This window comes from Chiloscyllium punctatum, chromosome 42, assembly GCF_047496795.1.
Source record: "Chiloscyllium punctatum isolate Juve2018m chromosome 42, sChiPun1.3, whole genome shotgun sequence".
In the NCBI taxonomy this organism is placed as follows: Eukaryota; Metazoa; Chordata; class Chondrichthyes; order Orectolobiformes; family Hemiscylliidae; genus Chiloscyllium; species Chiloscyllium punctatum.
In genome coordinates, this window is record NC_092780.1 from 21,173,315 (window position 1) to 21,198,184 (window position 24,870).

At 42.0% G+C, this 24,870-nt stretch overlaps 1 protein-coding gene across 3 annotated transcripts in view; it reads left to right on the forward strand.

Moving 5' to 3' along the window:
• LOC140465812 (abl interactor 1-like) overlaps nucleotides 1–24,870 on the forward strand; it is a 49,754-nt gene that overhangs the window by 19,241 nt on the left and 5,643 nt on the right. Inside the window, exons 3-10 of one of the 3 annotated variants that reach the window (XM_072561611.1) lie at nucleotides 738–914; nucleotides 7,545–7,636; nucleotides 8,791–8,895; nucleotides 9,023–9,162; nucleotides 11,508–11,642; nucleotides 18,827–18,988; nucleotides 19,103–19,192; nucleotides 22,564–22,695. In XM_072561611.1, the coding sequence (XP_072417712.1) occupies nucleotides 738–914; nucleotides 7,545–7,636; nucleotides 8,791–8,895; nucleotides 9,023–9,162; nucleotides 11,508–11,642; nucleotides 18,827–18,988; nucleotides 19,103–19,192; nucleotides 22,564–22,695 (1,033 nt within the window). The remainder of the gene's footprint in view (nucleotides 1–737; nucleotides 915–7,544; nucleotides 7,637–8,790; nucleotides 8,896–9,022; nucleotides 9,163–11,507; nucleotides 11,643–18,826; nucleotides 18,989–19,102; nucleotides 19,193–22,563; nucleotides 22,696–24,870) is intronic. The other 2 variants (XM_072561612.1, XM_072561613.1) reach the window with 2 other exon arrangements.

A 24,870-nucleotide genomic window follows, 5' to 3' on the forward strand; every position in this document is an offset into this window, starting at 1 on the left:
CTCAAATAGCTCTTTTGTTACTAAGAATAGGATATGAGCCTTTTTCATATCTGTTTTTTTAAATTTCTGTATGAGAGGGAGAGAAACCACCTCAGTGAAATCAAATATTTGTTTCCACATATATGTTGATACTAATGTATTGTAATAAACATAAGTAAACTGGAGAAATTATGTACAAGGGATTATTCTTAAGTTAAAGATTCACCATCATCTTTTTAAATATGTACTAAAAGTAATGATGAACTTCCAATATTTTAAACTCACACTATCAGACAGAATCTCACATGATCCCAGATGCCATCTTTAGGATGAGATATTAAACTCAGAACCTCTCTACACTCTCAGGCAGATGGGGGAAAAGATTTCACAAATGGCTTTGAAAAAGAGCAAGAACTTATCCCACATACTGCTGAGACTCCTGATCCCACATGATCTCCAGCATCTACAGTCCTCACTTTCTCCTAGCGATATAAATACAGTTCTTTTTAGCTTTCTGGTTAGAATGAGAGGTTGAGATATACAGTAGTATCATCCAATTAGGGTACTGTAAAGGATTGGGAAGAGTCTTCATTGGATTAATGGCAGCCACATGGATGAGGCTAGCATTTATCATTGTCTAAAGGGCAGGAAAGAGTCAGGGTAGTTGGGTCTCTTTAACATACAAAAGAAAGTTCTCACTCACCAACACAGGTGAAGCACCATTTATTTACCTTTTCCTTTCAATTTGATTTCTTTAGAAAGTAGAGATGCACAAAGAGAAAGTGGCTCGGCGAGAGATTGGAGCATTTGCTGTTGCTAAAACTACACCAAGGATGACCAAAATCATTCCTCCAGCAAACCCTGTACAGCGAGAAAAGTACACCAGGAAGCCCATTATCTATACACTCCTAGATGATACTGGACACGGAGTAAAGGTGAGAACATTAATTCAAAATTGTATTATTAAAAATAAATGTCTGTCTGAAACTCTTAGGTATTATTTTGCCCGCCGTTAAAAGAATTGTCGATTTTTAACAGGACAGATTTTTATAAAAGTATCTGCTTATTATTGAGAGCTGGAACCAGAGTCCAGTTCCAATAGGTGAAAGTGAGGACTGTAGATGCTGGAGATTAGTGCCGCGAGTGTGGTGCTGGAAAAGCACAGCAGGTCAGGCAGCAACCAAGGAGCAGGAAAAACAACATTGGAGACAAAAGCCTGAACATTGATTGTCCTGCTCCTCGGATGCTGTCTGACCTGCTGTGCTTTTCCAGCACCACACTCTCAACTTCAATTCCAATAAGTCAAAGTAAGTTTTTGCATGGAAGTGTTGTAATCAATGCCAAGTAAAATGTGTTGTTATCATTTTTGGACTTAGACAGAATTTAAGGAAACAGGCATAAAAATATGAGTTAGTGCTAGATTAAATTGCTGAGATATTTGTATCATCAATAGTCACAGGTAAGGTGCTGGAAGACTGGAGATTGGCTAATGTGGTGCCACTATTTAAGAAGGGTAGTAAGGACAAGCCAGGGAACTATAGACCAGCGAGCCTGATGTTGGTGGTGGGCAAGTTGTTGGAGGGAATCCTGAGGGACAGGATGTATATGTATTTGGAAAGGCAAGGACTGATTAGGGATAGTCAACATGGCTTTGTGCGTGGGAAATCATATCTCACAAACTTAATTGAGTTTTTTGAGGAAGTAACAAAGAGGATTGATGATGGCAGAGCGGTAGATGTGATCTATATGGACTTCAGTAAGGCGTTTGACAAGGTTCCCATGGGAGACAAATTAGCAAGGTTAGATCTCACGGAATACAGGGAGAACTAGCCATTTGGATACAGAACTGGCTCAAAGGTAGAAGACAGAGGGTGGTGGTGGAGGGTTGTTTTTCAGACTGGAGGCCTGTGCCCAAGGATCGATGCTGGGCTCTCTTCCTTTTTTCATTTACATAAATGATTTGGATACAAGCATAGGAGGTACAGTTAGTAAGTTTGCAGATGACATCAAAATTGGAGGTGTAGTGGACAGCGAAGGAGGTTACTTCCGATTACAACAGGATCTTGATCAGATGGGCCAATGGGCTGAGAAGTGGCAGACGGAGTTTAATTCAGATAAATGCAAGGTGCTGCATTTTGGGAAAGCAAATATTAGCAGAACTTATACACTTAATGGTAAGGTCCTAGGGAGTGTTGCTGAACAAAGAGACCTTGGAGTGCAGGTTCATAGCTCCTTGAAAGTGGAGTCGCAGGTAGATAGGATGGTGAAGAAGACGTTTGGTATGTTTTCCTTTATTGGTCAGAGTATTGTGTACAAGAGTTGGGAGGTCATGTTGCGGCTGACCAGGTAATTGGTTAGGCCATTGTTGGAATATTGCGAGGAACTCTGGTCTCCTTCCTATTGGAACTTGAAAGGGTTCAGAAAAGATTTACAGGGATGTTGCCAGGGTTGGCGGATTTGAGCTAGAGGGAGAGGCTGAATAGGCTGGGGCTGTTTTCCCTGGAGTGTCGGAGGCTGAGGAGTGACCTTGTAGAGGTTTACAAAATTATGATGGGCATGGATAAGGTTAATAGGCAAAGCCTTTTTCCTGGAGTCGGGGAGCCCAGAACTAGAGAGCATAGGTTTAGGGTGAGAGGGGAAAGATATAAAAGAGACCTAAGGGGCAGGTTTTTCACACACAGGGTGGTACGTGTGTGGAATGAGTTTCCAGAGGATGTGATGGAGGCTGGTACAATTGCAACATTGATGGGTTGGACTGAAAGGTCTGTTTCCATCTCTGACTCTATGGAAGTTTTTTTTGTTAAAAGTGAGAAAGTTATTCTGCAATAGTGACCTAAATGTATCAGTTCCAAGAAGATATGTGACTGTAAACAAAGGCTTGGAAGCACCACTACAGTGTAATGGAATAAGATGTTTCTGTTCCTGGGTTTAGGATAGGCAGTGTAATCGCATTAAGCTTTTAGTTCTATTTTGACTTCAGAGCACAACTTCGAGTTCAGTAAGAGTTGAGTTCATAAACAAGTTTTTCTAAACGAGCTTTTAGCTTCTCTCATGATAGAAGTTTGTTCAGCTCAGTTCGAAGGAAAATAGTCATTGCAGCAGTAAATTTTTCTCTAGGTTGTGAAGTTTCCAAACCAGTTTCCAAACCAGGTTTCCAAACCAGAATAGAAATCCTCAGGGTGATGCAATTGCAAGTGGTTATGGCATCAAAACTGTAAAATGTTTACGTCATCAGACTTGGAGAGAAATCATAAACTAATTTCAACACTTCAAGAAAGAGTGACTGGAAGGAGTTGATTAAGTAGGAACTCAAAGAGTTGAGATAGGAGTATAATTTCTGTGAAATTGAGTCTCCATAATGGATAGTTTGGGAAACAAAACAAAACTGTGTATAATGTTAAGATCTTTATAGCTAGTATATAGTTTGGTTTGTCTGATTTCTTTCTTTGTGCAATAAGCTCATATTCTATTGTTGAAGAATATCTGTGGCCTCATGTCAATATTTCAACACAAAACAAAAACAAAACAAAGGAGTATATGGACAGGTGGAGACCGAGCCCAGAGTGATAGAAAGATAGAGGGATGGATGATAGTAAGCCAGGAAGGAGGAAAGGCTGTGAATGGGCACATGCGTAGCTGAAAACAGCTCATGTCATGATCAGGCCTGGGATGTGAATAGTGGATAATGAACATGGGAAAAGGTGCTCATGCCCTAAAATTATTGAACTCGATATTGAAGGTTACATGTTCTGAAAGGGGAAAATTAGGTGCTTGTGCTGAGCTTTGCTGAAGCACTGCAGCAAGCCTGAGACAGATGCTAGCTCGGGAATAGGGAGATGTGTTAATGTGGCAGGCTACTGGAATTCAGGATCATTTTCATGACTGAATGCAGGTGTTCCACAAAGTGATTGTCCAGTCTGCATTCATTTCCCGAATGCAGAGGAGACCACATTGTGAGCAGTGAATACAGTGGACTAGACTGAGTGAAGTGCCGGTAAATTGCTGGTTCACTTGGAAAGTGTGTCTGGGGCCTAGTGAGGAGGGACGAAGTAAACAGGCAAATGTTGCACTTTCTGCAATTGCGTAGGAAGGTGTTGTGGCTATTAAGGAGATTTGGGAACAAAGGGGGAAAATGACCCCTGCAAAATGCTAACAGGGAGGGTAGGGAATATGTCTGATGCTGGCAACCCAGTGGAGGTGAGATGTGAAGGAATTTCTTCTACTTGCCTGTAGTGAATGTGTGGAATTCTCCATCCCAGAGAGTAGTGGAAACAGTATGTTGAAATATTTCAAGGGAAGGTTGACAGATGTTTAAAATATCATGAAGTTAATGGCTATGCTGAGCTGGAACAAAAGAGGAGTTGAAGCCTGGTGTAGATCAACCAGAATATTATTGAATGGCAGAACAGGCTTTAGGGGCCAAATGGCCTGCTCTAGCTCCTATTTCTTATGTTCTTACCTGTTAGGATCATCACAATGTGTATTATCCAGTAACACTAATCAGACAATATTTCTAACAGAGCAAAAATGGGAACCGAGCCCTTAAAATAGAACCATCAGATTTTAATGTAGCAACATGGAATTAAAATGGTCAATGAGATACAACATTGTGTAGCATTCATAGAGCAAATAAAGTTGTTTTTTTTCACATTTTCAGCTCACTTCCTGTTCTCGTCTGCATCATAAACGCAAACACTAAAATAAAAGATATAGTAATGATTTTGTAGCAAGGATTAAAGAGTAGGAAATGTTCTTCTACCCTTTATTCATTGTTGTTATTTAATGTGATAAAGACAAAGAACTGTGGATACTGGAGATCTGAAACAAAAAAAAATGAAATTCGTGACAAACCTCAACCAGCTGGTAGCAACTGACCTAATGAAGATCACTGAACCTGAAACATTTAACTCTTTCTCCACACAGATGTCACCAGACCTGCTGAGTCTCACAATGTCTATATTTAATTAGAGTCATAGAGATGTACAGCATGGAAACAGACCCTTCAGTCCAACCTGTCCATGCTGATCAGGTATCCCAATCCAATCTAGTCCCACCTGCAAGCACCCGGCCCATACCCCTCCAAACCCTACCTATTCATATACCCATCCAAATGCCTCTCAAATGTTGCAATTACACCACCACATCCTCTGGCAGCTCATTCCATACGCATACCACCCTCTGCATAAAAAGGTTGCCCCTTAGGTCCTTTTATATCTTTCCCCTCTCACCCTAAATCTATGCTCTCTAGTTCTGGACTCCCCGAACCCAGGGAAAAGACTTTGCCTATTTATCCTATTCATGCCCCTCATAATTTTGTAAACCTCTATAAGGTCACCCCTCAGCCTCTGACGCTCCAGGGAAAACAGCCCCAGCCTGTTCAGCCTCTCCCTGTAGCTCAGATCCTCCAACCCTGGCAACATCCTTGTAAATCTTTTCTGAACCCTTTCAAGTTTCACAACATCTTTCCGAGAGGAAGGAGACCAGAATTGCACTCAATATTCCAACAGTGGCCTAACCAATGTCTTGTACAGCCGCAACATAACCTCCCAACTTCTGTACTCAATACTCTGACCAATAAAGGAAAGCATACCAAATGCCTTCTTTGCTATTCTATCTACCTGCGACTCCACTTTCAAGGAGCTAGGTTTGTTTGATTATGGCTAGTACATCACTTGCAGGTATACTGTAATATGCTTGTTCCCAACACTGGGGGATTCCTATGTAAATTTCAACATATATAGTAGGAAATGCAGGAATAGCAAATCCCCACTCAGTTATGATGAAGAACATGCTGTTCCTTTTCAATCAGTTTGCTGTTTTGTCAGCAATGGTAGTGAGAGAAGAGGAATATTGTCCAAAACTCAATTCTGAAATTTTGCACATCTGTTAGATGCAGCAGAAACGCTGCCTGTACATTGAAATCTTGGGCAAACTTTCCCCTTTGCTAGAGGTGGCTGAGCATATAGTGGAAAGGGCAAATAATCAGGCACATTGATAATGCCAGTCTCCCTGTCCCTCCTGCCATCTCATCAACTCATTTCTGCATTGGAAGGGACTTTTTCAGCCTGTCACAAAGTAAAACCCTTAAATGCTATGATTTAGGATTGAATATCAAAGCTTACAATCTATCGAACTCTGCTTTCCAAACTGATGTAACCATCGTTGTACAAAGCCTGAAAATGAATCTGAGTGTTGTGGGTATGAGGTTTGCAGTAGTGCTAAGTGTTAAGGATGAGGGTGAGGTGTAGCTTAAGAATGGTCAGTATGAATCCTGCATGATAGAACTTGTAAATAGATGAGTTGTGGGGATGTGGGAAAATAAACAATGTTTGATGTTACTGGGTAAGTTAATAAAATATAGCATTGAGGTCACTGATCATTTGTGTGACATTGCCTCCAGGACTTTCACCTACACCTCTGGCTTCAATATCCTTTCCCATTGCCTTCTCATCAGCATCCCTGAGGATACAGAATGTCCCTCTTCCTTTTCCACCTCTTTCACCAACTGGTCTCATGCTGTGTCTGATGTTTGCTCCCTCCTGTGGTCAGCCTCTTCTTGCTTTATTTCAAGAGCTAGAGATTTTCTTTAACTAGTGCAGGTTAGCTTGAAGATATACACAGCAATGAACAATGATTGCACACAACAATCTTAATGAATGGCAGCGAGGATGAAATTGGTAGCTGCTTTTATTCCAGTCCAATGGGAGGGGTTAACTGTCCACTGCAATTAATGTCTTCGAGACATACAGCACAGAAACAGAACCTTCAGTCCAACTTATCCATGCTGACCAGACATCCGAATCTAACCTAGTCCCATTTGACAACATTTGACCCAAATCCCTTTAAATCCTTCCTAATCATATACTGTACCCATCCTTTGCCTTTTAAATGTTGTAATTGAACCTACCTCCACTACTTCCTCTGGCAGCTTGTTCCGTACACTCACCACCCTCTGCATGAAAATGTTACCTCTCGGGTCCTTTTTAAATCTTTCCCCTCTCACCTAAACTATGCCCTCTAGTTTTGGACTCCCCCACCCTAGAAAAAGACCTTGGCTATTCACCCTATCCATGCCCCTCATGATTTTATAAACCTCTATATCAGGTCACCCCTCAGCCTTGTGGGGAGAAAGCCCAGACCTATTCAGCCTCTCTCTCTAACTCAAACCCTTCAGTCTTGGCAACACTCTTGTAAATAGTTTTTGCACCCTGTCAAGTTTAACAGCAGTTTACCAATAGAAGGAAGACCAGAATTGAATGCAATATTTTAAAAGTGGCCTCACCAATGCCCTGAAAAGCCACAACATGACGTCCCAATTCCTATCGTAAATGTTCTGACCAATGCAAGCAAACATGCCAAATTCCTTTTTCACCACCCAGTCCAGGAACTATGCACCTGCATCCCAAGGTCTGTTTGTTCGGTTAATCTTCCAATTGCTGTGTCCAATTTTAGTGACTAACCAATTAAACTCCCATAATGTTTTACATATATCAAAGATGTTTGAAGAGGTTGAGTACATTTAAGATCTTTGCTCTGAAGTAACCATTTTTATTTTTGCTTTGTAGGAAGTTAGTAATCATCCCGTGAGAGTTGGAACTTTATCACGAAGGTACGGACAATCAAGTATGACTAGTTCAACTTCACAAGGAACTTTAGGGTAAGTGAACATTATAGAATAACATACTGGTAGATAACTGAAGGACAACCTTTGGGAGAGTGGCTCTTTGGCATTGTGGGTGTACCAACATCAAACAGATTGCAGGGGTTCAGGAAGGAAGCTCACCATGAGCTTTGCAAGGGCAACTAGGTGCGGGCAAAAATCTTGGCCCAGCCGCTGATACCCTCATCCCATGAGTGAATTTAACCAAAAGTTAAACTGTGAGAACTGCCTTCTCAATATTTAGCTCCAGTTGGTGGAGCCTTTTAAATTGGGCCATAAAGATCATGTTGGGTGGCTACAAACACAGATCATTAGTTGAGGTAATCGAGGGTATGGATGCAGAAGAGACAGATGCCCTCTTCTGTCACCAGCAAATTTCCTAATAATTGCACAGGATGGACCTCCTCTCTCCTGTGATATTGCATAGAGGTAATAATGCAGTTTGGGGTAGGAGGGGGAAGTGCAAAGATATCTACTAGCTTCATTAATATGCCTCTTTCATGTCCATTATGGCAGAGGACTAGGGAAATCAAATTTTGGGTGTTAGGAGAGAGATTGGTAAAGACCTGGTTGTTCTCCTTTAGAGAGAAAAGGTTGAGAGGAGATTTGATGGAGCTGCTCAAAATCATGAGGAGTCTGGACTGTGTAGACAGGAAGAAAACAGCTCATTTGGTGAAAGGATTTGAGGACCAGAGGGCACTGATTTTGAATAATTGATAAAAGAAGTGAAAGTAACATAAGAAAAATCCTTTTTCATGCAGTGAGTGGTTAGAATCTAGGCTGCAGCATCTGAGAATGTGGTAAGAGCAGATTCAATAGACCTTTCAAAAGGAAACTGGGTAATTTTCTGAAGTGAAAGTATATGCAGGTTGATGAGGAAAAGGTGGGAGAGGGACCAACTGGGTACCTCTTTGTTCAGCACTGCAACAATCCCCAGCTTCCATTGTTCTGTTGGGTCTTTCCTCCACAGCTGTATTACTTGATTATGGGCAGTGTAGTGGAGGAAAAGCCAGCTCCAATTATTTTAAATAGTGCAATAAATCATACTTAATAAGAAAAAGGTTTCTGAGGTAATAGACCACTTGGTCCACTTCATTCTTCGCCTCTCTTATGTTCATGTTGAAGAAATTTCCTGTTTCTGTCATTTTCAGAAGGAGTGCTAAAGGAGCAAGACCTGTTCAGCCTCCTGTTGTCCCAAGTGCATATGGCAGTCCCGTGACCAACTCACCGTCAACCGAGGGACCTCCAGTGCACAGGTACATTTAGTTAAGAAAATTCTAAAGTGTGACCATTTTGTACAGACACAAGAAAATATTTTGATACTTCTGACAAAACACCAATGACATCTCTTTTGTGCTTTCCTTTTTTATTGTTGTTTGAAAGCAGTGATGTTGGCAGAAACAGAAATAGCTGTGGAATTGAGAACATGGTGATGCCTGTGTCTGTACCTGTGTCAATGCTTCCACCACCACCACCACCAGCACCACCACCAGCACCAGCACCCTCAGTGGCAGCTGAACTAGGTCAGTGTGTGTGTGTGTGTGTGTGTGTGTGTGTTTGTGTGTACATGTGAACAGTGTCTCAATAAAACACTGGAAATCAAATTTTGTACAACATAATAATTTAATTCAGTTTAATAGACAATTAATTTTTCCAAATTGTAAACTTTAGCCAACAGCATTAAACAAGAAGCCAATGAGGAGGAAAATCAGGAGAGGAGCACTAATTTATCGTACTGCAAAGTATCATAGTTACTCTTAAAGCCTCTATCAAAATAGCAAAAGTAATTTTCAGTCTAATATGATCATAAAATCATAAAGAATAGGAGGCAGAAATAGGTAATTTCACCAAATAAGCCATAATACAATTCAATAAGATCATGGCTGAACTTGCTGTTACCTTAACAGTACTTCTCTAAGGACAGAACGCCCCTGGTGCTCACCTTCCACCCTACAAATCTTCACATAAACCAAATCACCCGCCGACATTTTTTGCCACCTCCAAAAGACCCCACCACCAGGGATATATTTCCCTCCCCACCCCTTTCCGCCTTCCGCAAAGACCGTTCCCTCCGTGACTACCTGGTCAGGTCCACGCCCCCCCTACAACCCACCCTCCCATCCTGGCACTTACCCCTGCCACCGCAGGAACTGTAAAACCTGTGCCCACACCTCCTCCCTCACCTCTATCCAAGGCCCTAAAGGAGCCTTCCACATCCAAAGTTTTACTTGCACATCCACTAATATCATTTATTGTATCCGTTGCTCCCGATGTGGTCTCCTCTACATTGGGGAGACTGGGCGCCTCCTAGCAGAGTGCTTTAGGGAACATCTCCGAGACACCCGCACCAATCAACCAAACCGCCCCGTGGCCCAACATTTCAACTCCCCCTCCCACTCTGCCGAAGACATGGAGGTCCTGTGCCTCCTTCACCGCTGCTCCCTCACCACCAGACGCCTGGAGGAAGAACGCCTCATCTTCCGCGTCGGAACACTTCAACCCCAGGGCATCAATGTGGACTTCAATAGCTTCCTCATTTCCCCTTCCCCCACCTCATCCTAGTTTCAAACTTCCAGCTCAGCACTGTCCCCTTGACTTGTCCGGACTTGTCCGACCTGCCTATCTCCTTTTCCACCTATCCACTCCACCCTCTCCTTCCTGACCTATCACCTTCATCTCCTCCCCCACTCACCCATTGTACTCTATGCTACTCTCTCCCCACCCCCACCCTCCTCTAGCTTATCTCTCCACGCTTCAGGCTCATTGCCTTTATTCCTGATGAAGGGCTTTTGCCCGAAACGTCGATTTTCCTGCTCCTTGGATGCTGCCTGAACTGCTGTGCTCTTCCAGCACCACTAATCCAGAATCTGGTTTCCAGCATCTGCAGTTATTGTTTTTACCTCTTCTCTAACTATGTCCATTACTTTTGACTTCCTTCTAGTCTGAAACAAAATTGCCTAATTCTCCCTTGAATATAGTCATTGCCCTTTAGTGCTCTGTGGGAAAGAGAATTTCAAAATATCTTACAAGAGAAGAGATTCCTCATCTTCTCTGTCTTAAACAGATAATTCCTTTATTGTGTTATGTTTCATGCTTGGTATGTCAGTACACCTTTAAGAGACACAGTGTATCAGTATACCTTTAAGAAACATGCACATGATATCATTACTGCATTAAAGCAAGTGGATGAGGGTGTAAAGATCAGTGTCACCTTAACTTGGAGCAAGACACTCTACTTGAAGCATACTTCTCAACTGTAATCTAATAGCTTAATGTTAGCCCAGCCACTGATGTGCCTGAGATTCAGAGATTGTGTTCGCTGTAAGAAATGTCTGCTGGATTTTCTAATATCACAATAACAAGGTTTAGTCTCTTATGTTATCTAAGTTAACAGAGGCACTGTCACTTCAGTTTAAGTATGTTACTGGAAGCAAAACTTGCATCAGACTTATTTTTAACCTCTTCTTTTTAGCATGGTTCTACAGTCCTCGAAAAAGAAATAAAACATTCTCTCTACATTTAAACTGTCAGACCTTTCAAAATCTTACATATTTTTAAGATAACTTTTCAGCCCTATAAACTTAAATGAGCGCCGACCCAATGCCTTCACCGCAGGAATCAATTGAGTGAAACCTTTCTGAACTACCTCCAACGGGACCATGTCCCTCCTTAAGTAAGGAGTTGCTCCATATTTGAATGTTATCTCTTACATATTACCAGGGGTCTTGTGATAGTCAGTATAGTAGGATATGATTAAGTATATAACATAGGACGGAAATCAAAAGGGCTTATGTTATGTAACATGAAAACAAATTGCTCAAGTTGTTGCTCACTGAAATTAACACCTTATTGTGTGTACACTTTGAAGGTGAGAATGATCTCCTAGACATGCCACCACCTCCTCCAATGGAACTGCCTCCACCTCCTGCTCCTCCTCCGCAGATTTTCAATGAGGTCTGTCTGCCTCCACCTCCCCCATTAGTATCTGACCCTCCTATTTCAGGTGAGATATGCTCTGTTTTGTTTAGTACTCACTGTCTTTTATTAGGATCCCAGCAGATGTTATTATGGACACGTCAAATCTCGTACTGAAACCTGGCTTGATGGATTATATTTTGTTTCCTTGTAGTTATAAGGAAGTGCTCTGACACTAAAGCATAAGCATGCTATTTCTATTAATAATGAAGTAGAGAAGTTTATTAACAGATGGAAATTAAGATATAACATAACCCCAGATGCTGGCCATCAGAAGCAAAAACAGAAGTTGTTGGAAAAACTCCGCATCTATGAAGAGAGAGCAGAATTAATATTTCGGGTCCAGTGAACCTTCATAACCTCCATACCAAACTATCTATGTAAAATACAAACTCAGATTTTGAGACACTCAGTAGAAATATTTTTTTAATACATTAATGGGACATGGGCATCCCTGATTGTGTCAGCATTTGCTGTCTTTTCTTGGTTGGCCTTTGAGAGCTGCCTTCCTGAACCGCTGCAGTCTAATATAATTTGATTAATCCCAAAGCACTTTATAAATCGAAAAGTAAAACAAATTTTGTATCCAAAACAGAACATGGAATGCATATCTTGAAAAGGAACAAAAGACACCAATCAAACATTACTCACACCAGACTCAGTGTCTCTAATATCTCAAAAAATTTAAGCCCACTTGTTATATTGAAACTGCTGAGTTTATATTATATATTGAAACTGCTGAGCTTAAACATACTCACCTTTAAGGAACCTCTCTTTAGGCTTTTGTTGCAACATTTCCAGGCTGGGACTATCACTAACAGTAATAATCAAGTAATTTAGTTCCATTATTTCCTCAAAAGCACTGGCCTATTTGGACCTCACAGCATTACCCAAAACTTAAAGTAAAATTAAAAAGAAAACTCTCTCTATTCCATGGGTTTTTCCCTTAGGCTTAACAAAAAAAAAGCTCTTGTGTCCAACATATGCAGACTGGACTTTCAAATTGCTGCCAAGACAAACTGATAATATATAGGAAAAAGTGAGGACTGCAGATGCTGGAGATCAGAGCTGAAAAATGTGTTGCAGGTCAGGCAGCGTCAAAGGAGCTGAAGAAGGGCGTATGCCCGAAACGTCGATTCTCCTGTTCCTTTGATGCTGCCTGACCTGCTGCGCTTTTCCAGAAACACATTTTCCAAACTGATAATATATGTCAGACACCTATTGTAGAAGTTACCTGATTTTCATATCTGTTGACTTCATCTGGAATCAGGCTGGAGTTACAATGGGCATTCATCCAGAAAGGCAGTTTTACATGCAGATAGTAAGTTGAAAATTTGATGCACAATGTCTGTAGATTGGATGCTTTGCCTAATGCTTAATACCTTGATTTACTGATATGATAAGACTATAAGACATAGGAGCATAAGTTAGGCCATTCAGCCCATTGGGTCTGCTCTATCATTCAATCATGGCTGATAAGTTTCTCAACCCCATTCTCCCACTTTTCTTCCACTTTGATCCTCTTTGCAATCAAGAATCTATCTATCTCTAAATTAAATATACTCAATGACCTGGCCTCCACAGCTTTCTGTGGCAATGAATTCCATAGATTCACCACTCTCTGGCTGAAGAAGTTTCCACTTATCTCTAATCTAAAAGGTCTTCCCTTTACTCTAAGACTCTGCCCTTGGATCATAGTCTCTCCTACCAACAGAAATATCTTCTCATCATCCACACTGTCCAGGCCATTCAGTATTCTGTATGTTTCAATTAGATCCCTTATCATCCTTTGAAACTCCACCAAGTATAGACCTAGAGTTCTCAAACATTCCTCACATGTTAAGATTTTCATTCCTGGAATCACTCTCATGAACCTCCCGTGAACATGCTCCAGGGCCAGTGTATCCTTCCTGAGATATGGGGCCCAAAACTACACAATACTCCAAATGTGGATTGAACAGAGCCTTATAGAACCTCAGAAGTACGTCCCTGCTTTTATATTCAAGTCCTCTCAAAATAAATTCCATCATTGCATTTGCCTTCCTAACTACTGACTCAACCTGCAAGTTTGCCTTGAGAGAATTCTGAATGGGAACTCCCAAGTCTCTTTGCACGTCAGACTTCTAAATTTTTTTCTCCCCATTTAGAAAATAGTCCATATCTCTAACCTTCCTACCAAAGTGCATGACCTCACACTTTCCCATGTTGTACTCCATCTGCCATTTCTTTGCCCACTCTCCTAACCTTTCCAAATCTCTCTGCAGCCTCCTCAACATTACCTGTCCCTCTACCGGTCTTTGTATTGTCGGCAAACTTATTCAGAAGGCCCTCGGTTCCTTCACCTAGGTTGTTAATGTACAAAGTGATCATTCACGTTATTCCCAAAGCTGATTTAGGGAAAGCTATTCCTTTTGAGACTAAGTTGTTTTGTGCTTGTCTCTGAGTTTTATTTTCACCAACACTAGGAAAGGCAGCTGGCAGGAAAGCAGCTCTTGAGTCTCGGTGACCAGTAGCTGATGGTACACAGAAGGATCCATAATGATCGACATCCTGAACTTCTCCTTCTCTGTGGAGAAGCAGGTAGCGCCAGTTGCTGTTTCGTGCAATAGAGCATAGGCAGCTAATGAGATAAATGCATGGCAGGATTTACAGCAGGACTCGCAGTAAACAGTCAACTTACTCAGCAAACAGTGTCTATTTAACCAGAACACTCCAGCAAACAATCCACAGACTCTACTTAAAAATCCTCTATGAAATACAGCAAGCAAAGAACATGCTTGAAATTGGCACCAGTTTCTCCTGATAAAACCAGATTAGCTTCTTCAGCCAAGTGTAGTGAGTGGTGGACAGTTACATCATGCAAATTGATGATTTCCTCTGCAAAATGAAACAAGTGGAGGAAACTATATACAAATTACGTATAAACATGAGATCAAGATATAAGCCATAACTATTAATTTAACCTGGTGCAGTGTTTTGTAGTGGAATAAGATGGTGTTATTTTCTGGGTCTATAGATTGTGATGGAGCAAAATTGGGCTTTGCAGTGATATGTACTTTTTGTCAGATGTGGGAGGTTAGAGTTTAAGGGTTACTGTGGATTATATCTGCCATAACTGCTTTTGGTTGCAAATCTTATCAGATTGAACTAATTGGTTGGAGAGACAGTTGGAAACGATGAGGAATTTGCAACAGCAACAGTATGTGATAGATGGCAGTTATAGGAAGGGGGTAAAGTCTCAGATACAGTCACATAGATGGGTTAACTCCAGTAAGGGTAAGAGAGGTAGGAGTCTTCTGTGGATATACCCATTTCAAACAGGTATGCTGTTTTGGAAAATGTAGGAGGTGATGGATTCTCAGGGGAACGTAGCACGAACAGCCAAGTTTCTGGTATTGAGACTGTCTCTAATGCAATGAGGGATACGTCGGCTTCCAAGAGATCAATTGTGTTAGGGGATTCTATAGTCTGAGGGACAGACAGACGTTTTTGTGGCCAGCAGAGAAAAAAGCAGAATGGTGTGATGTTTCCCTGGTGTCAGGATCAAGGATGTCTCAGAGAGGGTGCAAAATGTTCTCACGAGGGAGAGGGGCCAGCAGGAGGTCAGTGTCCACATTGGAACCAATGATATATGAAGGGAAAAGGTTGAGATTCTGAAGGGAGATTACAGAGTTAGGCAGAAATTTAAAAAGGAGGTCCTCAAGGGTAGTAATATCTGGATTACTCCCAGTGCTACGCGCTAGTGAGGACAGGAATGGGAGGATAGAGCAGATGAATGGATGGCTGAGGAGCTGGTGTATGGGAGAAGGATTCACATTTTTGGATTATTGAAATCTCTTTTGGGGTAGAAGTGACCTGTACAAGAAGGACGGATTGCACCTAAATTAGAAGGGGACTAATATACTGGCAGGAAATTTGCTAGAACTGCTTGGGAGGATTTAAACTAGTAAGGTGGGGGGAGGGGGGGGAGCTGGTGGGACCCAGGGAGATAGTGAGGAAAGAGATCAATCTGAGACAGGTACAGCTGAGAACAAAAGTGAGCCAAACAGTCCGGGCAGGCAGGGACAAGGTAGGACTAATAAATTAAACTGCATTTATTTCAATGCAAGTGGCCTAACAGGGAAGGCAGATGAACTCAGGGCATGGTTAGGGACATGCGACTGGGATATTATAGCAATTACAGAAACATGGCTCAGGGATGGGCAGGACTGGCAGCTGAATGTTCCAGGATACAAATGTTACAGGAAGGATAGAAAAGGAGGCAAGAGAGGAGGGGGAGTGGCATTTTTGATAAGGGATAGCATTACAGCTGTGCTGAGGGAGGATATTCCTGGAAATACATCCAGGGAAGTTATTTGGGTGGAACTGAGAAATAAGAAAGGGATGATAACCTTATTGGGATTGTATTATAGACCCCCTAATAGTGAGAGGGAAATTGAGAAACAAACTTGTAAGGAGATCTCAGCAATCTGTAAGAATAATAGGTAGTTATGGTAGGGGATTTTAACTTTCCAAACATCGAATGGGATTTTCATAGTGTTAAAAGTTTAGATGGAGAGGAATTTGTTAAGTGTGTTCAAGACAATTTTCTGATTTAGTATGTGGATGTACCTACTAGAGAAGGTGCAAAACATGACCTACTCTTGGGAAATAAGGCAGGGCAGGTGACTGAGGTGTCAGTGGGGGAGCACTTTGGGGCCAGCAACCATAATTCTATTCGTTTTAAAATCATGATGGAAAAGGATAGACCAGATCTAAAAGTTGAAGTTCTAAATTGGAGAAAGACCAATTTTGACTGTATTAGGCAATAACTTTTGAAAGCTGATTGGAGACTGATGTTCATGGGTAAAGAGATGGCTGGAAAATGGGAAGGCTTCAGAAATTAGATAACAAGAATCCAAAGAAAGTATATTCCTGTCAGGGTGAAAGGAAAGGCTGGTAGGTATAGGGAATGCTGGATGACTAAAGAAATTGAGGGTTTGGTTAAGAAAAAGAAGGAAGCTTATGTCAGGTATAGACAAGATAGATCGAGTGAATCCTTAGAGTAGAAAGGAAGTAGGAGTATACTTAAGAGGGAAATCAGGAGGGCAAAAAGGGAACATGAGATAGCTTTGCCAAATAGAATTAAGGAGAATCCAAAGGGTTTTTACAAATATATTAAGGACAAAAGGGTAACTAGGGAGAGAATAGGGCCCCTCAAAGGTCAGCAAGGCGGCCTTTGTGTGGAGCCACAGAAAATGGGGGAGATACTATATGAATATTTTGCATCAGTATTTACTGTGGAAAAGGATATGGAAGATATAGACTGTAGGGAAATAGATGGTGACATCTTGCAAAATGTCCAGATTACAGAGGAGGAAGTGCTGGATGTCTTGAAATGGGTAAACGTGGATAAATCCCCAGGACCCGATCGGGTGTACCTGAGAACTCTATGGGAAGCTAAGGAAGTGATTGCTGGCTTGCTGGCCCTCTTACTGAGATATTGTATCATCGATAGTCACAGGTGAGGTGCCGGAAGACTGGAGGTTGGCAAATGTGGTGCCACTGTTTAAGAAGGGCAGTAAAGACAAAGCAGGGAACTATAGACTGGTGAGCCTGACCTCAGTGGTGGACAAGTTGTTGGAGGGAATCCTGGGGGACAGGATGTACATGTATTTGGAAAGGCAAGGACTGATTAGGGATAGTCAACATGGCTTTGTGAGTGGGGAATCATATCACAAAAACTTGATTGAGTTTTTGAAGAAGTAACAAAGAGGATTGATGAGGGCAGAGCAGTAGATTTGATCTATATGGACTTCAGTAAGGCATTCGACAAGGTTCCCCATGGGAAACTGATTAGCAAGGTTAGATCTCATGGAATACAGGTGGAACTTGCCATTTGGATACAGAACTGGCTCAAAGGTAGAAGACAGAGGGTGGTGGTGAAGGGTTGTTTTTCAGATTGGAGGCCTGTGACCAGTGGAGTGCCACAAGGATCGGTGCTGGGTCCTTTACTTTTTGTCATTAACATAAATGATTTGGATGCGAGCATAGGAGGTACAGTTAGTAAGTTTGCAGATGAGGGACAGCGAAGAGGGTTACCTCAGATTACAACAAGATCTGGACCAGATGGGCCAATGGGCTGAGAGGTGGCAGATGGAGTTTGATTCAGATAAATGCGATGTGCTGCATTTAGGAATGCAAATCTTAGCAGGACTTATACACTTAATGGTAAGGTCCTAGGGAGTGTTGCTGAACAAAGAGACCTTGGAGTGCAGGTTCATAGCTCCTTGAAAGTGGAGTCTCAGGTAGATAGGAAAGTGAAGAAGGCTTTTGGTGTGCTTTCCTTTATTGGTCAGAGTTTTGAGTACAGGAGTTGGGAGGTCATGTCACGGCTGTAGAGGACATTGGTTAGGTCACCTTTGGAATATTGTGTGCAATTCTGGTCTCCTTCCTCTCGGAAAGATGTTGTGAAACTTGAAAGGGTTCAGAGAAGATTTATAAGGATGTTGCCAGGGTTGGAGGTTTTGAGCTATAGGGAGACGCTGGGGCTGTTTTCCCTGGAGTGTCGGAAGCTGAGGGGTGACCTTATGGAGGTTTACAAAATTATGGGGGGCATGGATAGGATAAATAGTCAAAGTCTTTTCCATGGAGTTGGGGAGTCCAGAACTAGAGGGTATCGGTGAGAGGGGAAAGATATATAAGAGACCTAAAGGTCAACTTTTTTATGCAGAGGGTGGTACGTGTATGGAATGAGCTGCCAGAGGAAGTGGTGGAGGCTGATACAATTGCAACATTTAAGAGGCATTTGGATGGGTATATGAATAGGAAGGGTTTGGAGGGTTATGGGCTGGGTGCTGGCAGGTGGGACTAGATTGGGTTGGGATATCCGGTTGGCATGGACTTGACCAGAACTGAACATAGTCAATGGAATGAGTAAGGATTGGAGGCACTCATGAGTTGGAGCACAGAGGGCTATAACTAAAACTTTGCAACTTAGTGGCATAGCACATTGAAAAAGCGAATTCAGGCGCACATGTGCTGCCCATACATAACCAGACTGAAAATGTGGATATGGAGCAGGGTGAATCCAGTACACGAACAATCCATTAACGTAGTTATGAGAACATTGTGCTGAATACCACAAATTGCTAGAACGTCAGCTGAAAAGACTGTTCCTGTGCCTATGGATAGTGATGGACTGATCTCCTGTCCTCTTGATCTTTAATGCAGCTAGCTCTGCTTCAGGCTGTCATAACCATTTTATGTGGCAGGGTCCTCGGCGTGACCACAGTGCTACACCTCCTGCAAGTCTCAGGTGCAGGTGCTCTGCCAGCTCTCCTGCTTTACTGCATCCACCCGTAAATGATGTATCACTGTCCTCTCCACTTTCAAGTAAGCTTCCTTGTTCTGTGTGAATTTCAGAATTCAGCTTTGTGCAATTTATAATCTCATTCTTTTGTGCTAATGACTTACAAAAGCTTCCATGTATCCCCACCATTTCCTTAGTCTGCTCCCCAGCACCTATCCTTCCCTCTTTATTGCAGTTTATTCCACAGATCCCCCTGACTGGTTTTGTTGCCCGCTTTCAGGAGAACAGTAAGTTTTTATATTCTGCACTCGCCTGCTTTGCATGTAGATGTATGAGATCTCGTTTGATTTCTGTCTGCAAATAATTATCAGTCAGTGAAATAGATTTTTTAATACTAGGCTTTTACATTTAATTATTGGTGTGTGTCTAAACTTATTGAAAGGTCACCATTCCTGAATCCGTTAGTGGAACGGTTGAAACTGTTAAAAAAAAACTCAATTATTTCATCTAGCTGAGTGTGAATTACTCAGCTGAGTGAAACTGAGTTCACATCCAGGCCCTAAATAAAATGATCCATTGTGGAATATCGTGTCCGAAAATTACATTTTGAAAGGTAGGGTAAATGTTTCTTCCCTAAAGTGAAAAATTTGAAGTGCTATGATTTTTTTTCCCCAGGCTTGATGTCATAAACTATGAACTCTCTGGGAGTTTGGAAGCAATTTCCCTGTACCTACTGAAGTGTAAAACTATTGGGAATAAAACACCAAAACAAAAAGTATTCTTGTGGTATACTTTAGTGTTTAGGTGGTGATGCACAACAGATCTGTAAAATGTAATTTAATTAAGTACATTAGAGTCACATACTGTCATATCTAAAGATTACAAAATTTGACACATTCAAATTAAACTGTATTTTATTCTAACGCTGCATTTCTTTATGTACGTTGCATATGAACACATATATACTTAGGTTACATGCAATAAAACTGTCTTGTATCTTGTGGCAAGGTCCTGGTGCAGTGTTAATATCACTGGGCTAGTAATCCCACGTCCCAGGAAATGGATTCCAATCCCTTAATAACAGATGAGCAAGTTTTTAATTAAAACAAAACTGGAATGAAAAGCAAACCCGAAGGGAATGACTGTGTAACTACTGTGAGAAAGTGAGGACTGCAGATGCTGGAGATCAGAGCTGAAAAATGTGTTGCTGGAAAAGCGCAGCAGGTCAGGCAGCATCAAAGGAGCAGGAGAATCAACGTTTCCTGAAGAAGTCGATTACAGCTGATAGGTTTCTCAATTCCAGTCACCTGCCTTCTCCCCTAACCCTTGATCCCCAACCAATCAAGAACCTATCTATATCTTAAATACACTCAATGACTTGGCCTCCATAGCCTTCTGTAGCAATGAGTTCCACAGGTTAACCACGTTCCACCTGAAGAAATTCCTTCTCATCTCAGTTCTGAAGTGTCATCCCTTCACTCTGAGGCAGTGTACTCAAATCCTAGTCTCTCCTACTAGTCATAGTCAGACAGCATGGAAACAGACCCTTTGGTCCAACAAGTCCATGCCAAACATAATCCCAAGCTAAACTAATCCTAATTGCCTGTTCCTGGCCCATATCCCTCCAAATCTTTCCCATTCATGTATTTATCCAAATGTTTTTTCAACGTTGTAATTGTTCCCACATCCACCACTTCCTCAGGACGTTCATTCCACACATTAAGCACCCTCTGTGTAAAAGATCTCTCCTCTCACTTTTAAACATATGACCCCAGGCTTGAAATCTCCCATCCTAGTGATAAGACATCTACCCTTATCTATACCCCTCATGATTTTATAAACTTTATACGGTCACCTCTCAACATCCTATGTTCCAGTGAAAACATCTCATGCTATCTAACCTTAACTCAAACTTTCCATTCCCGGAAATATCTTTTCCATTTCCACTCTGTGTGGGCCTCTCAGTATTCTGTATGTTTCAATGAGATGCCCCATCATCCTTCTAAAATCGATTGAATACAGATCCAGAGTCCTCAACTGATCTTCATATGAGAAGCCCTCCATTCCTAAGATCATTCTTATTAACGTCCTGTGGACATCCTCCAAGGCCAGTACATCCTTTCTTCAATACATGGCTCATAACCGCTCACAAAATGCGGTCAGATCAGAGCCTTTATACAGCCTTGACACTACATCTCTGCTCTTGTAGTCAAGCCTTCTTTAATTAATGTAATATTGCATTTGACTGCCTAACTGCCAAGTGAACCTGCCTGTTGACCTTAAGAGAATTCTGAACTAAGACTCCTACTCCTTTGTGCTTTAGACATCTGAAGACTTTCCCCATTTTGAAAATAGTCAATGCCTCTATTCTTCCTACCAAAGTGCATAACCTCACATTTTCCCACATTCTATTCTGTCTGCCACTTCTTTGTCTACTGACTTGGCCTGTCCAAGTCCTTCTGCAGTCTCCCTGCTTCCTCAACACTACCTGTCACTACCTGTGTCTCCTGCAAACATAGCAACAATATTCCTTTGTTCAGACTGTTAACGTACAATGTGAATAGTTGTGGTCCTAAATCTGGCCCCTAACTCCTCCAGTTATCAACTGCGATCCTGGAACAGACTCCTTTTTACCCTACTGTCTGCCTTTTGCCAGTCAGTCAGTCATCTATCCATGCCAGTACCTTGACCATAAAAACATGGGTTCATGTCTTACTTAGTCGCCTCCTGTGTGGTGCTTTGTCAAGGGCCTTCTAAAGTCCAAATAGATCATGTCCACTGGCTCTCTTTTATCTACCTTGCTTGTTACCACCTCAAAGAATTCTAACAGATTTGTCAGGCATGACCTGTCTTTGAAGTGATGCTGTCTCTACCCTATCTTACTATGCACTTCCAAGTACTCTGCAATTTCATTCTTATTAATGGACTATAATATCTTACCACCAATCAAGGTCAGGCTAACTAGCCTATAGGTTCCTGCCTTCTGCCTCCCTGTCTTCTTAAACAGGGCTGTTACATTAGCCATTTGCAATGTTGTTGTGAGTCCCAGAAATGCACTTCACCATTTTGAAATTAGATTTGTATTGTGTTATTGAGCTATCGCACATCCAACATGACACCAGCCGAATAATGAAGGGGATGCAGATCATTTAACTTTAGACAAGTGTAAAATGGATGACATTAAAACAGCTGCCCATCATACACCACAGTATATACTACAGGAAAATTGGACAAAGCTATAAAAGATGACTGATTCAATATCACCCATTCTATAATATTACTAATGGCCTTTGATTTAGAGGTGCCAGTGTTGGACTGTGGTGTACAAAGTTTTAAAATCACACCACACCAGGTTATAGTCCAACAGGTTTATTTGGAACCTAGTACTTCCAAATAAATTTGTTGGACTATAACCTTATGTTGTGAGATTTTTAACTTATAGCTTAAATTTCCACCTGAAGTGTATAACAGTTAGAAGGTTACAATTACTAAAGTTGAGGCTTACAACATACGGAATTATGGACTTGCAATTGAAAATCATTTGCATTTACTCTCTATGATTTGGTTTAGTTGCTGAAAGATGGTACTTACCTTTTGTCATATTTACGTTATCCTATTGGTCTGATTTTTTTTTTTAAACCTTGCTCTGTCATTTCAGTCACTGACTGTCCACCCCCACCACCTCCTCCTGACTTCATGGTCGATCTTAATGAAATGACACCACCACCGCCACCTCCAATAGACTACTTAGATGAGCCTCAGTGGATACCACCTAATTACATCGAAAAAGGTACCGGTAGGACTTTTGCTTTTAGTTCTTATGGAATTTATTTCTTTTTATCCAAACTTTGATACTTTTGTTTTTAGCTGCACATCAGACGTTTTATTAACTGGCACGTAGTGACCAGTTTGCCGTTTGTTCAAATATTCTGGATAATTTGGCGCCATGGTGGCTCAGTGGTTCGCACTGCTGCCCCACAGCACTAGGGACCTGGGATCGATTCCAGCCTTGGGCAACTGTCCGTGTGGAGTTTGCACATTCTTCCCGTGTTTGCGTGGGTTTCCTCCAGGTGCTCCAGTTCCCTCCCACAGTCCAAAGATGTGTAGGTTAGGTGAATTGGCCATGCTAAATTGCCCATACTGTTCAGAAATATGTCAGGCTAGGTACAATAGTTAGGGGCAATGTAGAGTAATAGGTGTAGGGGAATGGGTCTGGGTGGGATACTCTTCGGAGTGTCAGTGTGGACTTGTTGGATCAAATGGCTTTTTTCCACACTGTAGGGATTCTAATTCTAATTTTAATCAAGGGGTACACCTAACCGCAGTAAACCATACCAAGTGAAGCTTGTATGGACAGGCAAGAGGTTGGAAGAACATAGCAAGCCAGGCAGCATCAGGAGCTGGAGAAGTCAACATTTTGGGTGTAACCCTTCAGGATTGGGAGTGGGTGTAGGGAGTGCTGCAGATAAAGGGGGTGGCGGGGGCAGGGTGTTGAAGTGGGGATAGGTGAGGCAGGTAGAGAGTATGACCTGGTTGGTCAATGGGAGGAATAAATTTGGTTGGTGTGAAGGAGCAGTGAAAGGGAGGAGGAGGGGCTGAGAATGGAGTTGGGGGATGGGAAGAGAGGTTATTTAAAATCAGAGAGCTCTATGTTGAGCCATAGAGTCATAGAGATGTACAGCATGGAAACAGACCCTTCGATCCAACCCGTCCACGCTGACCAGATATCCCAACCCAATCTAGTCCCACTTGCCAGCACCCGGACCATGTCCCTCCAAACTCTTCCTATTCATATACCCATCCAAATGTCTCTTTAAATGTTGCAATTGTACCAGCCTCCACCACATCCTCTGGCAGCTCATTCCATACATGTACCACCCTCTGCGTGAAAAGGTTGTCCCTTAGGTCTCTTTTATATCTTTCCCCTCTCACCCTAAACCTATGCCCTCTAGTTCTGGACTCCCCAAACCCAGGGAAAAGACTTGGTCTATATATCCTATCTATGCCCTTCATAATTTTGTAAACCTCTACAAGGTCACCCTTCAGCTTCCGACGCTCCAGAAAAAACAGCCCCAGCCTGTTCAGCCTCTACCTGTAGCTCAGATCCTCCAACCCTGGCAACATTACTTGTAAATATTCTGTGAACCCTTTCAAGTTTCACAACATCTTTCCGATAGGAAGGAGACCAGAATTGCACGCAATATTCCAACAGTGGCCTAACCAATGTCTTGTACAGCCGCAACATAACCTCCCAACTCCTGTACTCAATACTCTGACCAATAAAGGAAAGCATACCAAAAGCCTTCTTCACTATCCTATCTACCTGAGACTCCACTTTCAAGGAGCTATGAACCTGCACTCCAAGGTCTCTTTGTTCAGCAACACTCCCTATTACCTGACCATTAAGTGTATAAGTCCTGCTAAGATTTGCTTTCCCAAAATCCAGCACCTCACATTTATCTGAATTCAACTCCATCTGCCACTTCTCAGCCATTGGCCCATCTGGTCCAGATCCTGTTGTAATCTGAGGTAACCCTCTTCGTTGTCCACTACACCTCCAATTTTGGAGTCATCTGCAAACTTACTAACTGTACGTCCTATGCTCGCATCTAAATCATTTATGTAAATGACAAAAAGTAGAGGGCCCAGCATCAATCCTTGTGGCACTCCACTGGTCACAGGCCTCCAGTCTGAAAAACAACCCTCCACCACCACCCTCTGTCTTCTACCTTTGACCCAATTCTGTATCCAAATGGCTAGTTCTCCCTGTATTCCATGAGGTCTAACCTTGCTAATCAGTCTCCCATGGGGAACCTTGTCGAACGCCTTACTGAAGTCCATATAGATAACATCTACCACTCTGCCCTCATCAATCTTCTTTGTTACTCCTTCAAAAAACTCAATCAAGTTTGTGAGACATGATTTCCCACGCACAAAGCAATGTTAACTATCCCGAATCAGTCCT